At 32.6% G+C, this 22,344-nt stretch overlaps 1 protein-coding gene across 1 annotated transcript in view; it reads right to left on the bottom strand.

Annotated features, from left to right (window-relative positions):
• PTPRQ (protein tyrosine phosphatase receptor type Q) overlaps window positions 1-22,344 on the bottom strand; it is a 313,790-nt gene that overhangs the window by 249,027 nt on the left and 42,419 nt on the right. The window contains exons 17-22 of the mRNA XM_031941204.1: window positions 21,961-22,058; window positions 8,737-8,902; window positions 7,186-7,446; window positions 5,736-5,896; window positions 4,692-4,803; window positions 3,745-3,971 (exon numbers count right to left, since the gene is read on the bottom strand). Coding sequence (XP_031797064.1) covers window positions 3,745-3,971; window positions 4,692-4,803; window positions 5,736-5,896; window positions 7,186-7,446; window positions 8,737-8,902; window positions 21,961-22,058 — 1,025 coding nt within the window. The remainder of the gene's footprint in view (window positions 1-3,744; window positions 3,972-4,691; window positions 4,804-5,735; window positions 5,897-7,185; window positions 7,447-8,736; window positions 8,903-21,960; window positions 22,059-22,344) is intronic.

The raw sequence follows: 22,344 nt of genomic DNA on the forward strand, positions 1-22,344 counted from the left end.
CTGTCAGCAGCACTTCTTTAGATTAGCTGCTGAGAATATCCATGAAAGAATTTAGCCTGTGTTTATTATCCTAAAGCAACCTCCTTTAGAAGGACCATGCTAAGCATATTTCATCTGACATACAAAAAGGGGAAAAATGGGCTGTTTGTTCTTTGGCCTATGAATCTTTAATTATATTAAGCTTTATAAAAGCACAGGCTTTCCTAGAACAAGAATTAGAATATTGCAGAGGCAGTTTGGAATAGTAGGAAGAGGACCAGTTTCAGAACAAGTTACACTGTATTCAAGTTAAAGCTCTGCAATTATGTAAAAGGTGCTTAGCCTCTACTTCAGAACAGCCTGGAAAGATTTATCTGAACTGAAGCTGGAGTGAAGGGAACAGAACCAGAAGAACCTTTTACATAGTAACAGCAAGATTATGTGACGATCAACTATGATAGATTTAGCTGTTCTTAGCAATGGAGTGATCCAAGACAATTCTCAATGAATTGGGATGGAAAATGTCACCTACATCCAGAGAGAGAGAGAGAGAGAGAGAGAGAGAGCGCTAAAGAGACTGAATATGGATCGAAACATGCTATTTTTAGCTCTTTTTTTGTTTGCTTTTTCTTTTTCATTTTTTTTTTTAAATTTTATTCTGATAGTTCTTTCACAACCTAACCAATATGGAAATAGGTTTAAAATGCATCAGATTGGTCGGTGTCATAGGGAGAGGGAAGATAAGGGAGAGATAGAGAAAAAAATGCAACTCAAAATCTTACAAAAATGAATGTTGAAAACTATCTTTACATGTAACTGGAGAAATAAAATACTATTGAATTTTTTAAAAAACCACAAATAACAAAAGTGCTTAGCATCTTAATGCTCTAAACCAAGAATTCTTAAATATTTTCCACTTGAGACACCTTTTGCCTGGGAAAATTTTTGTGACCTCCCCCAGGTATTTAGGTTTATAAACAGGTATACAAACCAAATCTTTCTTATATTAAATCATAATTTCATGATTTCCAGATTCAATTATATGACTCCATATGGGCTTGCAAGTGATAGTTTAAGAAGCTTTGTTTTAGACAACTCTAACAAGTTGCATAAGATATAGCAATCTATAGGAGAAGGAATTTCCTCATTTGGGAGTTCCCTAAACTAATGAAATCACAGATCCAGTCCCTAATAAAATCTAATTCACATTTATTTTATGACTGGTAGCAATGAAAATAGGCAATTAAATGATTCAGTGGATATAGCAGTGACTCTGGAATCAGAAAAACATGAGTTCAAATGCAGCCTAAAACACTTTTTATCTAGATGGCCCTGGGCAAGTCACTAATCCCATGGAGAAAGAAATGGAAAACCACTTCAGTATATTTGCCATAGACAGAATGGTTCAAGGCATCTCGAAGAATCAACAGCAAAGCAAATGGAATTCTTTACTCTGAGGATCTGCTTGATTGAGTTCTGTGGTTCATAATGACAAAAATAATACTTTTTTCCAATTAACATTAATTATTGTTACATGCAACCTCAGTACAAGATGTCATCTTTAATTCAGTAATGTAATGATCTTTAAAAGGTATATATAAGCACATTTTGAACATAAATTGAGAAACTTGAATTTGTATAAATAATGTTAGGAAAGAATAAAGGATTTATTAAGCATCTACTATTTGCCAGGCTCTGTGCTGATTGCTTTACAAACATTTTCTCATTTGATTTACTTAGATTCTCATAACAATGCCTCGGTTTCTTCATCTATAACATGAAGATATTAACATCAGTTCCTTCCTGAGGTTGTTGTGAGGATCAAATGAGAAAATAAATGTAAATCACATAGCACAGTGCTTAGTTGCATGATGTAAATATTAGTAACTTGTTATTGTTGTTATACATAATATGTTATCCTCATTTACTGCTGAGGGAACTGATAGTGATAGATGTTAAGTAACTTGTCAAGATTCACATAGACAGCAAGGTGTAAGGCAACATTTGAACTCAGGTCTTTCTCATTCCAGTCTCAGCATTTTATCCCTATGCCACCATTATGATAATCTTCCTCATATCACAGAAGAGTAAGGAATGTAACCCTAAAGATAGTTACCTCATAGAAAGAACCTGAAGAAATCATATCAATGAAATAATTGATCATGATGCTAAAGGACTAATGATGATACAGCCCTTTCTGAGCTAGCTGGAGAGGAGCAGCTATAGCAGCAGGAAGAGTTATATGCTATGAAATGTGGGCAAAGTGTCTGTTTCATTTATCTACTTTTTACTGTTGTTTATTATTTTGTGAACAGGCTTTGTAACTGGGAAGTGAGAGCAGTAGTTTTGTAAAAAGGAAAATTAAAATTAATTAACTGAATTTTTACAAAGGAACTTTAGAGAATTGATTGTTTTAGTTCAGTCATTTTAACTGTATCCAACACTTCATGATCCCATTTGGATTTTCTGGACAAATATTGAAGTGGTTTGTCATTTCCTTCTCCAACTCATTTTACAGAGGAAGGAACTGAAGCAAACAGGGTTAAATGATTTGCCCAAGGTCACACAACTAGTAAGTGTCTGAAGCCTGATTTGAACTCAGGAAGATGAGTCTTCAGGCCTACTCTATCCACTCTGTCACCTAGGCATGGTCACTGTAATTACTTGGTTTTTTTGTTTTGTTTTACTTAATAGTACTTCTTAGTTACAAAGGAAGGTTCTTGGGGAGAGGGGTTGATCAGGAAATGATAGTAATATTATTTTTAAATCAATAAAATACTTTTTGTGAAAAAAAACTTTAAGTTCTATAAAACTATCTTTAAATTTTCTTCAGTGTTTAAAAGCCAGATGCTTATTAAATTTTTAAGAAAATAACCAGACTTATTTTTTATTTAATCTAAATTTTCCATTATCCTTCCCAAGAAAAAATATCACGGCCACATTTTATTATAAATAATTTTACAAAGTCAATGTAATTTAGTGCTGTCATTTACCTATTTCCTCCTTATTTGGAGCTGCAAACAATCCTTTTGCTGATTTAGTACATTTAAAATCAATGAAGTGTGGAAATATTTAAATTACCCCATTTATGGAATCTGTCCTTACCAAAAAAAAAAAAAAAAAAAAAAAAAAACCTCTTAACTTTTTTTTAAAATGCAGGTCTTTGGCCTCAGAAAACTAATAGACAGAAATAAAAAGACCAATTCAATGTCATAATTATTTAACAGAGAAGTATAATAGATTTAGAAATGAAAACTACTTTAGAAGTTATCTAGTTCAATTTCATCATTTTAAGTGAGGAAATTGAGGCCCAGGGAAAAGAAACTGTCTATCTAAGCTTACTTCAGTAGTAAATGGCAAAACCAAGATTTGAACTCTCTGACTGTAAACTCAGGATGCTTTCTATTGAACCAAATGACAAACTTAATTTTTTTACTTGCAAAAGTAATTTGTTTTTCACATTAGTAACTAGAGGGAGAAACTTTATCTTTTGCTTTAATAAATTACTTATAAGAATAGAAAAAAAATTTTACTCGACCTAAAAATATAACTATATAATCTCACTAATGATCCAGAACACCCCCCCCCCAAAAAAGAGGACAGGAATGAAACAATTATTTTTATTATTTTCCCCTAAGTTCCTGCATAATTTATGTTATCTTAGCAAGAATTCAAATAAATTGTTTCTTTACTTTTAATTTTCATAATACTAAACAAGTACTTAATTTAAAACACAACATTATGCAGAAAGCCTTTAATACTTACCTTAATTTCATAAGTTGTTCCAGGATTAAGATTAGTAAGAAGCACTTCCAAACTATCTGGTTTTGCTCTAACTTGTGTATAAGTGGTTTGCATCCATGGGCAAACTTCCTTATATTTAACAATATATGATTTAATCCTTCCATTTGGTTTTGGTGGTGTATTCCAAGAAAGAAGGATTCCAGCAGATCCTACTCTTTCACCTGCAAGGAACACGGGAGGCCCTGGATCTGTAAAAACAAAATGCCTTTAATTAAAACGTCAAGTAACAATTTGAGTATTTCCACAGTTCATAAGGAAGAAAAGATATTTTCAACCTAGACCTTTGAAGTTCCTGGAGACTAATGGACTCAGTGTGAAACAGCTCTCCTTAGCACTATGCTTTTAAAAAATGATTAAATGCTTTGGGTAATACCAGCAACATTCTTTTCTAAGAATGTAAAAAATGGAACATTAAAAAAACTTCATAGACCAAACAACATTTAATGCCAAGTCATTTAAAAATCATTCTTAAAATAAGAAATCCAAATTAAAACTAAAAGCACATTATTATTACTATTAATATTATTATAATTATTTACTTGCTAGTCCTTTCTGAGAAATGTTGTTTTATGTATAACTCTACATATTTCAGATTCTCAAATTCATAAGCAGATATAAAATAGTTATTTTCATTTGTTCCACATTAAAGAAGTCTAAAAATGAGCACAAATGATCATCATAATCCAAGTTGGGTTCAAAACTGCTGTTTGATCATTTTCATTTTCTCCTCAATGAGAAACTTTCCTTAAAAATTTTATTTTCATGCATGTAATATGTAGGTAGGTAAACACTTTCAACAACAACAACAAAATTAAGTAAAGGTTTGGAGTACCTAAAATTACTATGAAAATAATTTTTAAACATATCTATAAAAAACAAAATATACATAGAATGTACATTATACTCACTGGTCACATTTGTTGTCACCATTTTACTAACAGGTGTACCAAAAGTAGTAGCAGAAACTGAAGAAATGGTTACATTGTACCTTGTCCCAGGAACAGCATTTGAGACATCAACCTATAGTATCAAGGAGAAATCAAAGACAAAGACAAAACTCTTTCAAGGAAGGAAGAAAATGTAAGAGAGCTAAAAAAAAAAAATCTATTATTCCTAAAATCAGAGGTAATAATTGATGAAAAACATCCTCAAGGAACTAAGGCACTATATTACATAAAAGAGTTTGTAAGAGTATATCAATAAATAACAAGTAATTTACTTTAAAACAGAAATATATATATATATATATATTTCAAATATATACCTAGATATGTATTACTATATATATATATATATACATATATATATATATATAATGCAGTAATACATAAACTAATATGTCAATATCTCTGCCTTGGATAAATTCTACAAAACTGCCGACTTTACTGCCACTGGAAAGAAGCTTTCAATAAGAATTCTTGAGAATTTATAGCTAGCCCATTCTCCAACCCTCTCAGTTAAACATGACTATGCAATACCTGTGTCTCTGAAGATCCAAAAAAAAGTAAGACAAATATTATAAGAAAAGCCATCATTATTACATTTTTCAGACAGTAGAATTACATTGATGGCTTTACAGGGAAATGTTGCCTGCATTAATGATTTAAGGACAGATCTTCCTGGCAAGTACACAATTAAGGAGCATGTATTACTCAATAGCACTGCCCTTACTTTGTTAAACTATTCATGAACCCTTGGATGACTGGCCGGAGGTTTATGGTAGACTTAAAGAAAAGAGAAAGAAAGAAAGATACACTAGCTGTTGTTAAGGTAACAACCTTTCAATGTGGATATTTATGCTCATAAATTTGGCATTGATAATTTTGTCTTTGTCCTATACTAACAACAACAACAACACAAAAACTTAAGTGAGTTTTTATAGTTCATTAGTTTCATAAAGAATTTTCCCGTTAGTATCACATTTAAACAAAGTGCCTCAATGAGAACTATACCTGATACTCCCCATGGCCAAGATCTCTGATTGCAACAACGCCACCATCAGGAACAAGAACCACATGATACCTTTCCACATGTCCAGAAGGCATTCTCCAGTGCAAAGAAAAGGAGTGTGTTGAAATATTGAAGGCTTTAAGTTTTGCTGGTCTTTCAGGTTCTTACGATAAAAACACATTTTAAAGAACATCTTTTTTAGTTTAAAATGATTAAGAATTATAAAACAACTCTAAATAATGGTATTTCAAGAGAATGCTATTGCCAGCTAACTACCCAGTCACATTAACTTATCTCTTTAGCTGTTTATCTCAACTAAATATTTCTTGAGAATGACTATTATGTAGTATAGAAATATATAATGTAGCTATTACTGAAAAATTTCCTCAGTCTGATCAGTTTAATTTTTGCTAAACTGTATTTGATAATTTATTCTCTAGCTCAAATATAGTATTTTAAAATCCATATATAAAAATATTTGTACATATATATAATATTATATTTATACACAGGCACACTTATGTATAAATATATTAGAACATAAAGTACAGTCTAGTACAGAGTATATTTAAAAGTACCGCATATTCATCCGACTCTTCAGTTATTTATTAGAGATGGGAGGATAACAAGAAAGGAAGGAAAATATACATCTGTCCTTTTCCCCCCACCCAGATCCAAGCATTCCAAAAGAAAGCTCTGAACTCTCTCTAACAACAATCATTTTGATTAGGAAATGAAATAGTGATAGGTGGCTCTACCTTCGTGCCCAAACCATTTCCTCTATACATTTTCACATTTGCTTTCATTTTTATTTATGAACAGTTGTTTAGACTGATTTATGTCATCTGGAGGGGAGTTTTCCACACACATGTCTCTGATTGGTTACCAGTGAGTCAGGTTCCTACTCTGCCTTATCTTAGCACGATTCCAAGCAGACAATACAGAGTGAGAGAAAGAGGGTTTGCAGCCAAGTATTTGCAAAACATACCTCATGTAAACTCAGCCTAAAACTATTGGCAAAAATAGGTCTGAAAATACTGAATATCCTTTACCTGTATTATTAAAGGCTACAGACAGAGCTCAAGAAATTAAGGCTTGGGGACAGCCAGATGATATAATAGATAGAGCACTAGCCCTGAAATCAAGAGGATCTGCGTTCAAATTCAACCTCAGACACTTAACACATACTAACTATGTGATCCTGGGCAAGTCACTTAACCCCAATTGCCTCATCAATAATAATATTATTATTAGATTATATTACTATATTATTTATTATATTACATATAATATAAATATTTATTTTTATTATATTATATTATTATATTAAACAAGAACTGAATGAATCCATCCCATAGTCCTTAAAAGCCAGTTTTTTTTTTTTTTATTTTATCATTCTAAGTATTAACACTATAAGATATGGTTATTTAACTGTAGAAAACATTTACAAACCTGCAACCACCTGGATAAATGATCTATATCCTTCAATATCACCTCTTATTCTCTGTACTGTGATGTTGTAAGTGCCACCAGGAGTCAGATCTGTAACTGTATGGTCAGTCATGGTTCCAAAAATGTAATATTCATTAGCAAATGTATTATTTGATAAACAAATCTTGTAGTGGGTGAAGTTGGTCTTTGTTGGATTCCACATTAACGTTGCAGCAGAAGTATTCACAGCTTTTAAGGCTAAGCCGCATATGCCAGCTGGTTCTATTTGACATTTTTAAATTGGACATAAATTTGTTTGGAAAAAAAAAAACAATATTTTAAAGACATGCAAAGGATACATACAAACAAAATAAAATATAAAAATGAGCCTTAATATGTAAGCCACTTACTTTTTTGCTGACCTTTGCCATATATGTAGAGGTTCACCTATTGATACTAAATGTTTCTAAATATTTCTACCAAAAATAGTTTCATTCACAATGTTGGCCAATAATAATACCTGTAGTTTTTATATAGGGATGTAGACCAAACTTGCAATTTAACTGATAGAGGAAAATCTCAGATGAAGAAACTTTCTCAAACAATTCAAGTTGGAAATTTCAGTCTTAAGAGAGTTGACTAGAGCATTAAAAGTTATTTGCTAGGATCAGAGAGCCAAAATGTATCAGAGCTGGGAACTGAATCCAAGTCTTTCCAGTTCTAACGCCAGCTCTCTATTAATTACATGACGCTGCCTGTTGGGTTGCAAAATAATTCTTTAAAATATATACACACGGGGACAGCTAGGTAGAATAGTTGATAGAGCACTAGCTCTAGAGTCAAGAGGACCTGTATTCAAAATCTGCCTGAAACACTTACTAGCTTTTTGATTTGTATAAATCATTTAATCCCAATTGTCTTCAATTGGGGGCGGGGTGGGAGGGGAGAAAATGAGAGAGAGAAAGAGAGAGAAAGAGAGAGAGAGAGAGAGAGAAGCATACCCATAAGTCTAAATTGATACTTTAAAAATTCCCATAAGCTTTCAGAATTACTACTAGTAAATACTATTAGCATTTACTTAGATATGAAGAAAGCTATACTAATTTTTTTTCCAGGATCAGGCAATAAAGAGTCTAGATGAACCCTGATAATTAGACTTCTTTTTCACAGTAAAATTGATAAGGCATACAATACAAGATACACTTGAGTTCATTATTTTACATATATATTTGCATTAAAAATAAGAATCAAGTTCAATTTAATCAGAAGAGCAGGTACTGTCAAAATTATATAAAACTGATCAGGCATATAATGAAAAGTACAAGTGAGTTAATTATTTTACACATATTTTGGTTAAATACAATCAGACCAAAAACTAATCAGTACCAACTACAATTAAATTATTTAAACTACCAATAAAAAATGGGGCTTCATTTGAATATATTCTTAAGCTATGATTCAAATAAATGAAAATCATTTATTCTCAGCGCAATTATACTGTATTATATTTTAACCTAACTACTTAAATTCTCAAAAAAATACATCAAAAAATTATTTAAAGTAATTACTTACTTGTAATCACCTTCTTCTCAACAGATTCACTATAATCCATGCCTCTAACTGTCTTCATCTGAAATACATATTCCACTCCAGGGGTCAGATTTTTCACTTTAGCTCTACTTCCATAAGCAATTAATTTAAATAAAATTTCCCTTTTAGTTGTCACATGATACAAGATCTATAGGAAAAAAACACAGCAAATCAGTAGATTACCTTTATCAGTCTTCTGATTTGGTTCAGTCCTACAAACATTAGGCACCTCTGCAATTATGTACCAAACATTGAAGACGCAAAGACAAATAACTGCTTCCCTGAAGGATCTTATATTTACTTTGAAATATAAAACATGTAAATTTTTATTTCAAATTATCTTATAAAATTTAAATTATCTTTCAATGAATAATAAAAACTATAAATTTTTTTCATATTAATTTTCAAACTATTCAAAAACACTGATTTTTAACAAAAAGAAATAGAAAGTTCATGGATGAAAATGGTATGACTAGAATGATCCATACTAGTACACAAATGCCTACACATAGTAGGCATTTAAAAAATATTTATTGATTCAGTGAATGATCAATCATTTTTGCTATTAAAAATGGAAATGTTATAAGGCATAACAGGAAATGAAATGATTTTATAAGCAATTTATTTTTATTATGCTTTTTCAAAATTCTAGATTGTATGTAGTAGACCAAATGTTTGAAAGAAACAAATTTGCCAATTATGTAAAAAGCTATTTGGGTAGTATAGGAAAAAACAGGTACTGAAACACTCCATTGATTCAGAAAGTGTCATTAACAACTACCTTGCATCTTTGGAATGAAAAAAGATAGGAATAAGTAGAATGTGAGGAACTTATGGTATGAGAAAAGATAGGAAAAGTGACTAGCTCCAAAAGTTGAATAGCATTTCTGAATGGAGTTCTAAAATTCAGGTCAGGCAATGAAGGCTAAACAGGAAATAGGGGATAGTAAGAGTAGTTTCCTTAGGTAGTTTCTTGTACTTGTACATAGGATATTAAGATAAAGAACTCACACCAACAAAAATAGCTCAGTTTAAAAATTAGTGGAATTTTTTAAAGCACATCTAGAAATTAAAGGAAGCAAACTTTGAATGATTTGTCAATTTAAAGCATAATTCTTGGAACAGAGATGATTAATTTTAAATGATTGGGAAAATGATCCTAATTGCACTTCACTAAGCAACCAGTGTACTGTTGCTTTACTCATTAAAGTTTAACAAATAATCTCATTTGTTGAAAAAAAGATTACTCCATCTGTCAGACATAATATGTTTATCAATAACACCATGAGTTCTAGAGATTAATATTATTCTTTAAAAATAGGTTTCTATATGACAGTATTTATATTAATTGGTTAGAAAAACATCAGATATTTTTTCAATCATAAAGAATTGCAAGACCTCAGCCACAAAAAAAAAAATTAAGAATTTGGCATTTACCCTCAAAGACAGAAAACAGAAAGAAGAAATGTTTTACTTTTTAATTTTTTTCTTATTTTAATTTAATTTCTTAAAAAAACATTTTTTAAAAAAATATTTCAATACACAAAGTCAAGGATGAAAGTATGGGAAAGTATTTAAAAACCCTAAGAAAACTATGCATTTCATATGAGTAATATTTCCTGAGTCCCATCCTACAATAGTCTTTAGAAATGATAAAGAGAAGAGTATCTTACTTTGTTCTTCTTTCTGTTTCTTTTCTGATTATCCAATTGTAATAATCCTTTGTCTCCTTCTGAAGTCTTACTTTCTCCTTAAATGCATCTTTAGTAGCACTAATTAATATTGATTCTTCCTTTCTTTACTAAATCCATGATATTTATTTTTAAACTAGACATTTAAGATCTTTATTATTGTCAATATGATTTTTGCATCTTGACTTGACTTATGGTCTAATTTACATATCATTTTACATATACAGTTTTGTTTTCTTTTAAAAAACTGTAAAATTCTGAAAGTCAGTGGTAATGACAAATATTTCTTTAGAGTCCCTCACATTGTCTTGTATAGGTTAAGATACAACTTAGGTGCTCAATAAATATTTATTGAATTATACTATAGAAATCACTGAAAACTATTTCCTAAAGTTATCTAATAGTTATGCAAAAAAGAGGAATGGGGGACTTAGGAAGTCATTGGGTTGACCTACCATCAACAAATGCTAGACAGACACTCATTGGGTATGTTGCAAAAGGGATTTTTGTTGAGGTATGTATTGTACTAGATGCCCTCTGTAATCCCTTCCAACTCTTAAAATTCTGCAATTATGAATGATTCTGTGATTATAGGAAGGCTTTAACTATAAGTAAAAATCATCTTACAAAGACAGAACTTAAACTAGCATAGCAATGGATAACTGAGAAAGGTCTTATAATATTCTTTCTCTTAACATCTCAGCCACTAAAAAAATATTACATCTAGATACTATTACAATTTACTGAACTAAGAAACAGGTTTTAAAGTCAGTTGGAGGAATATTCAAATGCTCTCTAAAAACAATTTTTGTAACAGTTTTAAGGCACTCAACTTTCAAATCTATCTTTCCTGTTCCAATGTCTCTACTGACCTCTAATCTCACATGCCCAACTGCCTTTCAGTCACCTCAAATTGGGCATCCAGTAGCCATCTGAAACTCAATATGTACAAAATAGAACTCATCTTTCCTCCTAAACTCACTCTTTCTGTTACTTTCCCTATCACTGCAGAGGGCAATACCATTCTCCCAGTCCCTTAGACTTACACTCTAGGTCTGGACTCCTCACTATCTCTTACTCCCCATATCTAAGATGTTGCCAAAACCTGTTGACTTCCCCTTTACAAAATCTCTTGAACAACCTCCTTCCTCTCCTCTAACATTGTTCTAATATAGGCATTTTCACCTCACATTTGGACTATTGCAACAGCCTGATGGTAAATCTGCCTGTCTCAAGTTTCTCCCCTCTGTACTTCATTCTCCAGGCATCCACCAAAATAATTTTCTACAATGCAAGTTTTATCATCTCCTCCCCCGACTCAATAAGTATTAGAGACTTCCTCCACTTTTCTCACACCTTCCTCCCTAATGTGTACTCTTCAATATACAATGACACTAGTCTACAATATATTCCCTGTAAGTATAATCCAAGGCTCAACTCATAGCTTAACTTTTCCTCTTTATCAATTTATCTGTCTGTCTTTGTATCTGTCTCTCTGTCTCTCTTTCTGCTCCTGTCTGTTTCTCTTTCTCTGTGTGTGTCTCTCTCTGTCTTTATCTTTCTCAGTCTTTCGCTTTTTGTCTCTTTTTGTTTATCTCTGTCAGTCTCTGTCTCTGTCTTTGTCTTTGTCTGTCTCTGTGTCTTGTCTCTGACTGCCTTTCTGTTTCTCTGACTGTCTTTATCTCTGTTTATGTCTGTCTCTCTGTCTCTCTCTCTTTATCAGTCTTTCTGTCTCTATCTCTGTCTGTCAATCTTTCTCCCTCTCTGTCACTGTCTCTGTCTCTCTCATTGATTAAAAAAAAGATTATTCCATCTGTCAAAGATATAATATGTTTATCAATAATACCATGGGTCCTAGAAATTAATATTATTCTTTAAAATAAGTTTTTACATAACACTATTCTGTGTCTGTTTCTCTGTATCTCTGTGTTTGTCTCTGCCTCTCTGTTTCTGTCTCTGTCTGTCTTTTTCTTTCTTTCTCTCTGCCTATTCTTTCTTCCTCTTTTCCTCTGTTTCTTTATTTCCCCCCCTCTTTCTTCAGAGGTATGCTGAAGAGTCTCAAATCTAAATGTCCAGCCTACTCTCTTCACTGAGCTCTGAAACTAATTTATCATGAACATGACAATTCAAATTCAATGATCCATAAATCTCTCAAGTCTATGACCAAACAAAATCCTTACAATTACAAAATCCTTACAATCCTTCAAGTTTTTAATTTTAATGTCATCCTTTATTCATTCTCATTCATATTACATATTCAATTCCTTCCCAAACTTTGATATTTCTATTTCACCAAAGTTCTCCTACCCATCTTCTCTCCAATCAGAACCATCATTCTTGTTAAGATCCTCATCATTACTTAGCTTCTTCTTTGGTCCATGATTCAAACTTCTAACTGCTAATATCTTAAACCAAAAAAAAAACCTATCTAGCTACAGTGGAGGACCCTTGTCTAAGTTCCAGAGTAGAAAAGATGTTTGTGGTCACTCACAGAGAAGAACACAGGCCAGGACAATAGTAAACACCTTTCCTTAGATCATACCATCTTGGAATAACTTAAAACTCACAGGTTCTAAGGAGTATCTCTGAAAAGAGCTGCACAAAACCCCTGAAGCTTGGGACTAAGGGTCCCCACCGGGGAAGCAGAGTCTGACTTTAATAAATAGTGAAAAGTTAAGAAAAAACTTCAGTGAGGATAAGAATGCCTTTAAAAACAGAATTTGCCAAATGGAAAAAAAGGTACAAAAATTTATTGAAGAAAAAAACTCTTTAAAAAGTAGAATTGGCCAAATGGAAAAGGAGATATAAAAGTTCACTGAAGAAAATAATTTCTTAAAAATTAAAATTAATCAAATGGAAGTTAATGACTTTATAAGAAATCAAGAAATAATAATATAAAATCAAAAGAATGAAAAATTAGAAAACAATATGAAATATCTCTCCAGAAAAACATTTGACTTGGAAAATAGATCCAGAAAAGTTCATTCAAAAATTATGACTACCTGAAGGCCATGATCTTAGAGCCCCAGGCATTATCTTTCAGAAAATTATCAAGAACTCCCCTGACAGGGCTTATATCCTAAAGAGATATTAAAAGAGGGAAAGCGACCCACATGTGCAAAAGTGTTTGTGGCAGCCCTTTTTGTAATGGCAAAAAACTGGAAACTGAGTGGATGCCCATCAGTTGGAGAATGGCTGAATAACTTATGGCATATGAATGTTGTGGTATATTATTGTTCTATAAGAAATGATCAGCAGGGTGATTTCAGAGAGGTCTGGAGAGACTTACATGAACTGATGCTAAGTGAAATGAGCAGAACCAGAAGATCATTGTACATGGCAACAACAAGATTATACAATGACCAATTCTGATTGATGTGGTTCTTTTCAACAATGAGATGGTTCAGGCCAGTTCCAATGAGCTTGTGATAAAGAAAGCCAATCAATACCCAGAGAGAGAACTGTAGGAACTGAGTGTGGATAAAAACATTCCTTCCTTTTTTGTTGTTTGTTTGCATTTTATTTTCTTTCTCAATTTTTCCCTTTTTGATTTGATTTTTCTTGTGCAGAAAGATAATTGTATAAATATATATTTATATATTGGATTTAACATATATTTTTCCATGTTTAACAGATATTGGATTACTTACCATCTGGGGGGGGCATGGGGAGAAGGGAGGAAAATTGTAACACAAGATTTTGCAAGGGTCAATGTTGAAAAATTATCCAAGCGTATATTTTGAAAATTAAAAAGTTTTAATAATTAAAAAAGAATTGCCCTGATATTCTAGAACCAGAGGGTGAAATAAAAAAAAAATGAAAGAATCCACCTATTACCTCCTAAAATGAAATTTCCCAAGAATATTATAACCCAATTCCAGAACTCCCAGTCCAAGGATAGAATACTGCAAGCAGCCAGAAAGAAACAATTCAAATATTGTGTAGTCCCAATTAAGATAATACAAGATTTAGCAATTTTTACATTAAATGATTGAAGGCTTGGAATGTGACATTCTAGAGATCAGAGGAGTGAAGATTACAATCAAAAATCACCCATCTAGTAAGACTAAATATACTCCTTCAGGTGGAAAAATGGATATTCAATGACACAAAAGACTTTCAAGCATTTTGATGAAAAGACCAGAACTTAATAGGAAATTTGACTTTCAAATATAAAACTCAAAAGAAGCATAAAAAGATAAACAAGAAAGGGAAGTGATAAAGTTAAACTGTTTATATTCATACATGGGAAGATAATAATTGTTACTCAAAAAACCTTCCTGATTATTAGAATATGTTAAGGGCACAGGTGTAAGCTTAATATAAAAGAATAATATCTAAAAAAATAAAATCAAGGGATAAGAAAGAGAAATTCACTGAAAGAAAGCAAAAGACAAAGTTAGACTGGGGTAAATTAGCTTACATAAAAGAAGCAAGAAAAAACTTTGACAATGGAAAGGAAGATGTGGGATGTAGAAAGGGGATGGGAAGAGTGAGTGAACTTTCCTCTCATAAAAGCTGACTCAAAGAGGGAATAACAGATATTTGATTGGATATAGAAATCTAACTTACTCATCAGGAAAGAAGGTTTTAAAAGGATAAGAGATGAGGGAGGTGATAAAAGGGAAGACATATTAGAGGAAGCAGTAGTCAAAAATATGACTCTTGAGGAGGGACAAAGGGAAAGAGAGAAAGAGAAGAATAAAATGGGTAGGGGAAATAGGCTAGAGATAAATCCTTTGAAGCAAGGTTTTCTGATAAAGGCCTCATTTTTCAAATATATGGAGAACTGAGTTAAATTTATAAAAATAGGAGCAATTTCCCCATTTGATAAATGAGCAGTTTTCAGTTGAAGTAATCAAAGTTACCTATAGCTATATGAGAAGATGCTTTAAATCATTATTGATTGGAGGAATACAAATCGAAACAATCCCAAACTACTACCTCATACCTATTAGATTGACTAAAAGGACAGAAAAGGAGAATGTCAAATATTGGAGAGTATGTGAGGCAAATTAGACATTAATGCACTGTTGGTAGAGTTATGAACTGATTCAACCATTCTTTAGAATAATTTGGAATTTTGTCCAAAAGGACTGAAAAAATATACATACCCTTTGATCTAGCAATGCCATTATTTGGTCTGTATCTAAAAAGATATTTTTTTAAAGTAGGAATAAGAGGATACACACACACACATACATACACACACACACACACACACACACAGAGAGAGAGAGAGAGAGAGAGAGAGAGAGAGAGAGAGAGAGAGAGAGAAATAGCAGCTCTTTTCTAGTGGCAGGGAATTAGAAGTTGGGAAGTATCAATTGGGGAAATACTGAACAAGTTATATTATGTGATTATGAAAGAATATTCTTGTGCTAAAAGAAAATGATGAGTAGAATGCTCTCAGAAAAGCTGGAGACTTTTATAAGCTGATACAAAGTAAAAATGTATTGTGCAAAAAGTAACAGCAATATTGTAAAATGATCAGTTGTAAATGAGTTAGCTATTCTCAGGAATACAATGAGCCAAGACAACTTTGAAGGATAGATGAAGAAAAATGCTCTCCATGCCCAGAAAATTGATGATATGTTGATTGAAGCATATATTTTTGTAGAGGACACAGATATTGGGGAACTCTGGGAAAACTATACTTGAAGCAAAGATACAGCAGTGTGTAACTCTGTGATTGATGAGATGATGGTTCTTTAGTTCACATATATTTAGTACTTAGTATGGTGATGTAATGGTTCTACAGTTGGCACATGCTCAGTATGCTGTAGTGATATAATTGTATTAAAGTATATAAGGGCTGGTAGGACTTGAAATAAGCAGGCTGGAGAGAGACTCCAGGGAGAAATGAGCTCGAGCTCGATCTCAGATTCCAGAGAGGCATTTTTACTTTATTATTCTTGAGTTTGTTTTTCTTGGTCTATGTTTTCTTTCACAACATGATTAATATACAACTATATTTTGCATGGTTACACATATATGACCTATGTCAAATTGTTTGACTTTTCAATGGAATGGGGGAGTATTTGGAACTCATTTTTAAAAACAAGTACTAAAATTGTTTTTACACGTAAATAAAATACTATTTTTTTTAAAACAAATGTTTACTGATTGATTAATGAGGATCTCTTTCCACTCTTCCCTCTATAAGTAGGCTAATAAAATAATATACACTACCTGCAGCATATAATCAGTGCTCCCTTTAAATACAAATTTCCATAAAATTTAAATGAGATGAAATAGCAATAAAATGCAAAGTCCATTTTCTGTAATCACTTTGGCTTCTTAAAGGATCTAAAACATGGGCTACTGTACCTGTCTATACTCTGATTACATTACATCTGGCTCTCTATTCCATGTATGTAATTTTGTGAAAGATATTCCTATTCATTTGCACTTTCTGTCCTCATTGTTGACTTTTTAGCAAGAAAGTCAGTACTCTACCAGTCACTTCTGAGAATTACTTACATAAACATGTGGTGTTCAATTCATTTCCTGGCTCATTCCTGCTGGTAAATGCTACTTGACTTTGGAACTCTCAGCCCGCAGGCTCAGCAAAATGAAGGGCTGCTTATTTCTAAAAATTCTCTCTTGTTAAAAAAATTATATACATATTACTAGCAGATATTTGTCTCTGCATGCTATTGCCAAGAATATAAGAGTAGCCAAGAGAAGAATTAATAGACTACAATTCCTCTTGAGCAGGGGAGAAGAGGCAAAGTGGGGGAAACAAAGAAGTTATTTAAATTTCTGCCTCAGAACACAGGTATGATAACCTGGACAACATTTTATATCTTGTACATATGTTATCATTTGAGGTGGTAAGTATGTCGCAAATGCTCCCATGAGGCTTATATTGATGTTTTCTGCAGCCTTGTTAAAAGTATTCAACTGAAATTCACAGCAATTCCCCTGAGAACCTTGAGGGTTGCTGCTACAAATGATGGTAATTAGGGCTGAAGCATCCAGCTAGGGTCTGCCAAGGTCTGAAGGGGCATGGGAGAGACTAAAAGACAGGGAGGGAGAACTGACTGGTTTTTCACTGTTCATTAAAGCAAGTTTTATTTAAAGCCCCTTTTCTTAGCCTAAATGTTAAAGATTGACTTCCTATCTCCCTTATGCCTGAAGAAGAAAAGGAAAGGAAAGGGAGAAAAAGAGAACGGCACAGACACAGAAAAACAAATGATTTATTACTCACGAGGTATTAACCCAGAGAATCTGGAATCAAAGGCTTTGTCCTACATTATATATAAATCTTTATATCATTATCCTTTTTTTAATGTGGAGTACAGAAGGAAGAGCAAAAAGAAGTACAATCAAATAGGACAGCTTTGAAAATAACAAGCTAAACTTATAGGCATAAAAAGAAAAGCAAGCTGAATGTACATAAGATCTGCAGTTTTATGTACAGTCATCTTGTTCTGATCCATGATGTATAAGGAAATAATCATTTTATTTTGCTGTTTAAGTCCATCATAAAATGAGTACTTTAAGAATCTTTAAAAAAGGAAAAAAAAAAACAAATCTTTATGCCATTTGAATAACTGTACTCAGGCTAATGTGTTTTATATTCTGGCACAGGTAAAAACTGGGACAAAGAAGTTTTGATCTTTAGGTGATGACAGACATTGTAATTCTTGATCAGGAGCTGAAGAGGAGAGGAGGAGGCCCTGAATTCCTACAACAGAGAGACTGATGGGATGAATCCTCAGTGTTCTCTATGCTTAATGAGAGAGTAAAAAAAAAGCCTGAACATAGAAGAACCACAAAGAGAAAACTTCTTGAGAGGAGAAAGCTGGGTAAGTGGCATTTTTAAGGATTTCTAGCAGTAAACACAATTCCTCATCAGACCTTAAAACTAAGTCAGAGTCAGTCTCCCTCTATCTCTCCCTCTTTCTGTCTCTCTTCTATCTTTCCTCCCTCTCATGTCTCTCTCTCTCTCTCTCTCTCTCTCTCTCTCTCTCTCTCTCTCTCTCTCTCTCTCTCTGACTCTTCTGTCTTTATCTTATTATTTGTTTTGTTTTTTTTTAACACTTTCAATTCTTTATGACTTCATTTGGAGTTTTTTGGACAAAGATGCTAGAGTGGTTTGTCATTTCCTTCTACAAATGAGGAAACTGAAGCAAAAAGTAAAGTTACTTGCCCAGTCACACAGCTAGTAAGTGTCAATGCCTTGATTTGATATGCTAATATCAGGGAATATTTTATGGAAGAAGTAGTACCTGACTTGTGAGAGACAAAGGAAAGATGAAGAAAAGACAGATTCTGACAGGTAGAGAGGAAAACAGAATTCACCCCACACATAGAGCTGGCTGTCATTAATATATAGAAGAAAACACTGGAATGTCCAGCCTGATAGTCCAGGTTTCCTGTAATGAGTGTTATGTGAGAGCGGATATGAAAGAGGATTGTAAAGATAAGTCTGAAGCATTCAGAGGACCTTACATACTAGGTTCAAAAGTTTGTGTTTGAATCACTAAAGGCTTTTCTCCCCAAAAGAATGGCATGGTCAAATTGCATTTTAGAGATACTAATTTGACAACTGTTTGGAGGATGGATTTGAAAGCCTCAAATTGAGTAATGTGGCATGGAGAACAATGGAGGCAGAATCAGTTAAAATAATATTATAAAGGCTTAAACAAAGTGTGAAGTGAAGAAGATCTGAACAGGGATTGTCACCATTATGACAGAGAAGGGAAACATTATGGTTGAATTTAGAGATAAAATAAACAGGACTTACCAGTGATTTGATATGGAGATAAGAAAGAAAAAAAGAAGGAACCACTAATTATACCAAAGTTATGAACCTAAGTGAGTGGGAGAATGATGACCTTAAAAAACAGCAAAAAAAGAAAAACCCAGCAAAAACATCTATTAGCATATAAAGCTTACAGAAAATCAGTGATTGCATGATATAGATCTGAAAATCCCTGTCTTCATCATCATTGTTTTCATCTTACAACAAATTCTGTAATGTGGTTTTCACTGTTTGAAGTTGTATTTTATTTTTTTTTTCATTTTATCTTTGTATTTACAATATGCAAATCTAGGTATTTATAAAACATGAAGCGTGCCTAATAAAATGGTCAATTCAGAGAAGCTGATGGAGTTCCATTTTAGACATGCTAAGTTTAAGAGAGATGCCAGGAAGGCATTCAGATGGAAATACTGAGAATATGAACTGTGGTGGAAATAGTGGGAATAGAAAACAAGAAATGGATACAAAAATAACACCCACCTTATCAAGGAAATAAAGACAGAATCTGAAAAGTAAATTAAATGTAGGGCATAAAGGACACTTGAAGAAGAGATGCAAAACTGTTCAATAAGACACATGTGGGATGTTAAAGGAAGACTTGTTTCATTCAGGTAAGTAGGTGAGTTTCATAAACTAAAAGGAAGAAAATCTTGTATCTTTCACTTCTAGTATTCAATAAGACACATGTGGGATGTTAAAGGAAGACTTGTTTCATTCAGGTAAGTAGGTGAGTTTCATAAACTAAAAGGAAGAAAATCTTGTATCTTTCACTTCTAGTATTCAAAGCACACATTACAGATCTCTTTACTAGACACTGTTGTTAGAGAATTTGATCATGAACTCACTGATCAGTTAACTGCCAAAGGCTCACTTAAGAGGTGACATTTGAAAGACACAGTATGTAAAGAAATACCTCAGTCAGGAAGAAATATAATTCTTACACCTGACCCCCAGACTTATCTTATGAGAAAGCATGGTTATAGAACTCATGGAAAGGTTGTCGCAGACATCACTTAGATAGTCAGGGCAGCAGAGTTGGGAGTTAGGAGAGAGTTGGTTGCATGGAGAGATGTTAGTCCTTATGGCTTAGATTAGGCATTTTGGGGGGAAAGTTTTAGATGATAACTATCTTCATTGTTTTGTGTTAGAAGCTTTCTAATTTTGCATATGATCTCTAAAGTTTTTACAAGATGAAGAAATGGAAATAAATATTTTTTAAATCTCAAAAATTATGAAATCCATATTGTTTTGAAATTCTAATTCTGAGTAATGCTGTTCAAATGGCAAGAATTTGTGGCCCCTTCATAAAGAGGCTTGTTTTTGAAAAGAGTCTACCCCAAACAATACAAACAAATTTGGGGATGGCAGTGGCCTAGGCAGTTATTACAAAGGGCAGACCAATGTTTCATTTTGACATCTCCACCCTTTGACTAAAAAAGTATAAGAAGTCCATGGTATCCCATAAATAAATATCTGATAGTTATCTTTGTGGTAATTTGCCTCTATGTGCATATATGCATTATCTGCATAGTGATAGAATATTTGACTTAAGAGTTGGGGAGATCTGCATTCAAGTACCACTTCCTAATATTTACTAGGTTGGTGACCTCGGACCATAAAGAGGGTAAATGAATTTCTAAATGCTCCATACACACACACACACACACACACGCAAAATTAAGTACTCACTATATGATAGATATTAGGAACTCAAATATAAAGAATGAAAATCACCATTCTTAACAGAATTCTTAACATTCTAACAGAAAAGACAAGTAGATTAATGTAGATTAATAGAAAATATTTTTAAAATATTAATATGTATAAAATATATGTTAGAAAAATGAATATATGTAAATAGAAAGTAGTATTTGAGTTTTGTTTTGAAAGAAAATAAGGACTCCATGAAGTAGAAATGAAAAGAGAATTCATTTCAGGTATGGGGTACAATCAATACAAAGGCATATGGTTTTTAATTCTATGAAGAACCGTAATGCAGAGTGCAGGAGGGAGAGTGTTGTGTTGATGTATTATGTATCTATGTATTATACACACCCACATATGTATATATATATATATATATATATATATATATATATATATGTGTGTGTGTGTGTGTGTGTGCATTTTACATGTGTGTATGCATTCATGTATGTTTAGCCAGGCACATATACTCAAATGGGAGTCAAACCAAAATTTATCTTTTTATAACTTTTATTTACTATTCTCTGTCTCTCTCTCTGTCTCTCTCTGTCTCTGTCTCTGTCCCTCTCTTTCTCTCTTTCTCTCTCTGTGTGTCTCTGTCTCTCTGTCTCTCTCTCTCTCTTTCTGTGTGTGTGTGTGTGTGTGTGTGTGTGTGTGTGTATGGCAGAAGGTATAGTAGATAGAGATGTCCTCAGTCAGAAAGATCTGGATTCAAATGCTAAATCTTATTATGTAACCCTGGACAAATCCTTTAACCTCTGAGTGCCTTCAGGAAACAATCTAAGATTAGAAATTGCAAAATTTCTATATTGTTAGAAGTTCTTTAGTTAATTTCCTAACACCAATGACATAAACATTCTTCTCTATATGGATCCTTGTGGTCTCAACATTTAAAGTGAAAAAACAAACATCAAAGGTGAATAATATTAACTGCTACTTATTTCATGATTTTGGACATTTAATCATTAGAATTCTTCTGGAGATCTAATTTGCATTATTAGAACAGATAAGTGAAAACTTTGTAGAAACACTTTTTACCTGAAATTTCTCAAAGCCACCTTGTGGAAGTTTCCAAGACAAATATATTGTGTTCTCTTCCTCTCCAAAAACTTGAAAGTCTGAAGGAGGATCTGGAACTAAAATGATGATATGAAACTATTAATAATAAAATTTGTCAAAATTGCTCTATTTACCTCATTGGACTAAAAACTGAATAATCAAAGATGAAACTGCATTCATCAAAAACTATGCCTGCAAAAGATTTAAATTATGTCATTGAAATAGGAAGACATGCTTAAAAAACAGACCAAAGAAAAGAAAGGTCAAAAGAGATTTAAACAAGCAAAACTTGACATACATGAATGACTTCTACCTATTCTTCCAGATTCATTAGTTGTCTGTTCTTGGTTCCTCATGTGAACC

This window comes from Sarcophilus harrisii, chromosome 5, assembly GCF_902635505.1.
Source record: "Sarcophilus harrisii chromosome 5, mSarHar1.11, whole genome shotgun sequence".
Taxonomy (NCBI): Eukaryota; Metazoa; Chordata; class Mammalia; order Dasyuromorphia; family Dasyuridae; genus Sarcophilus; species Sarcophilus harrisii.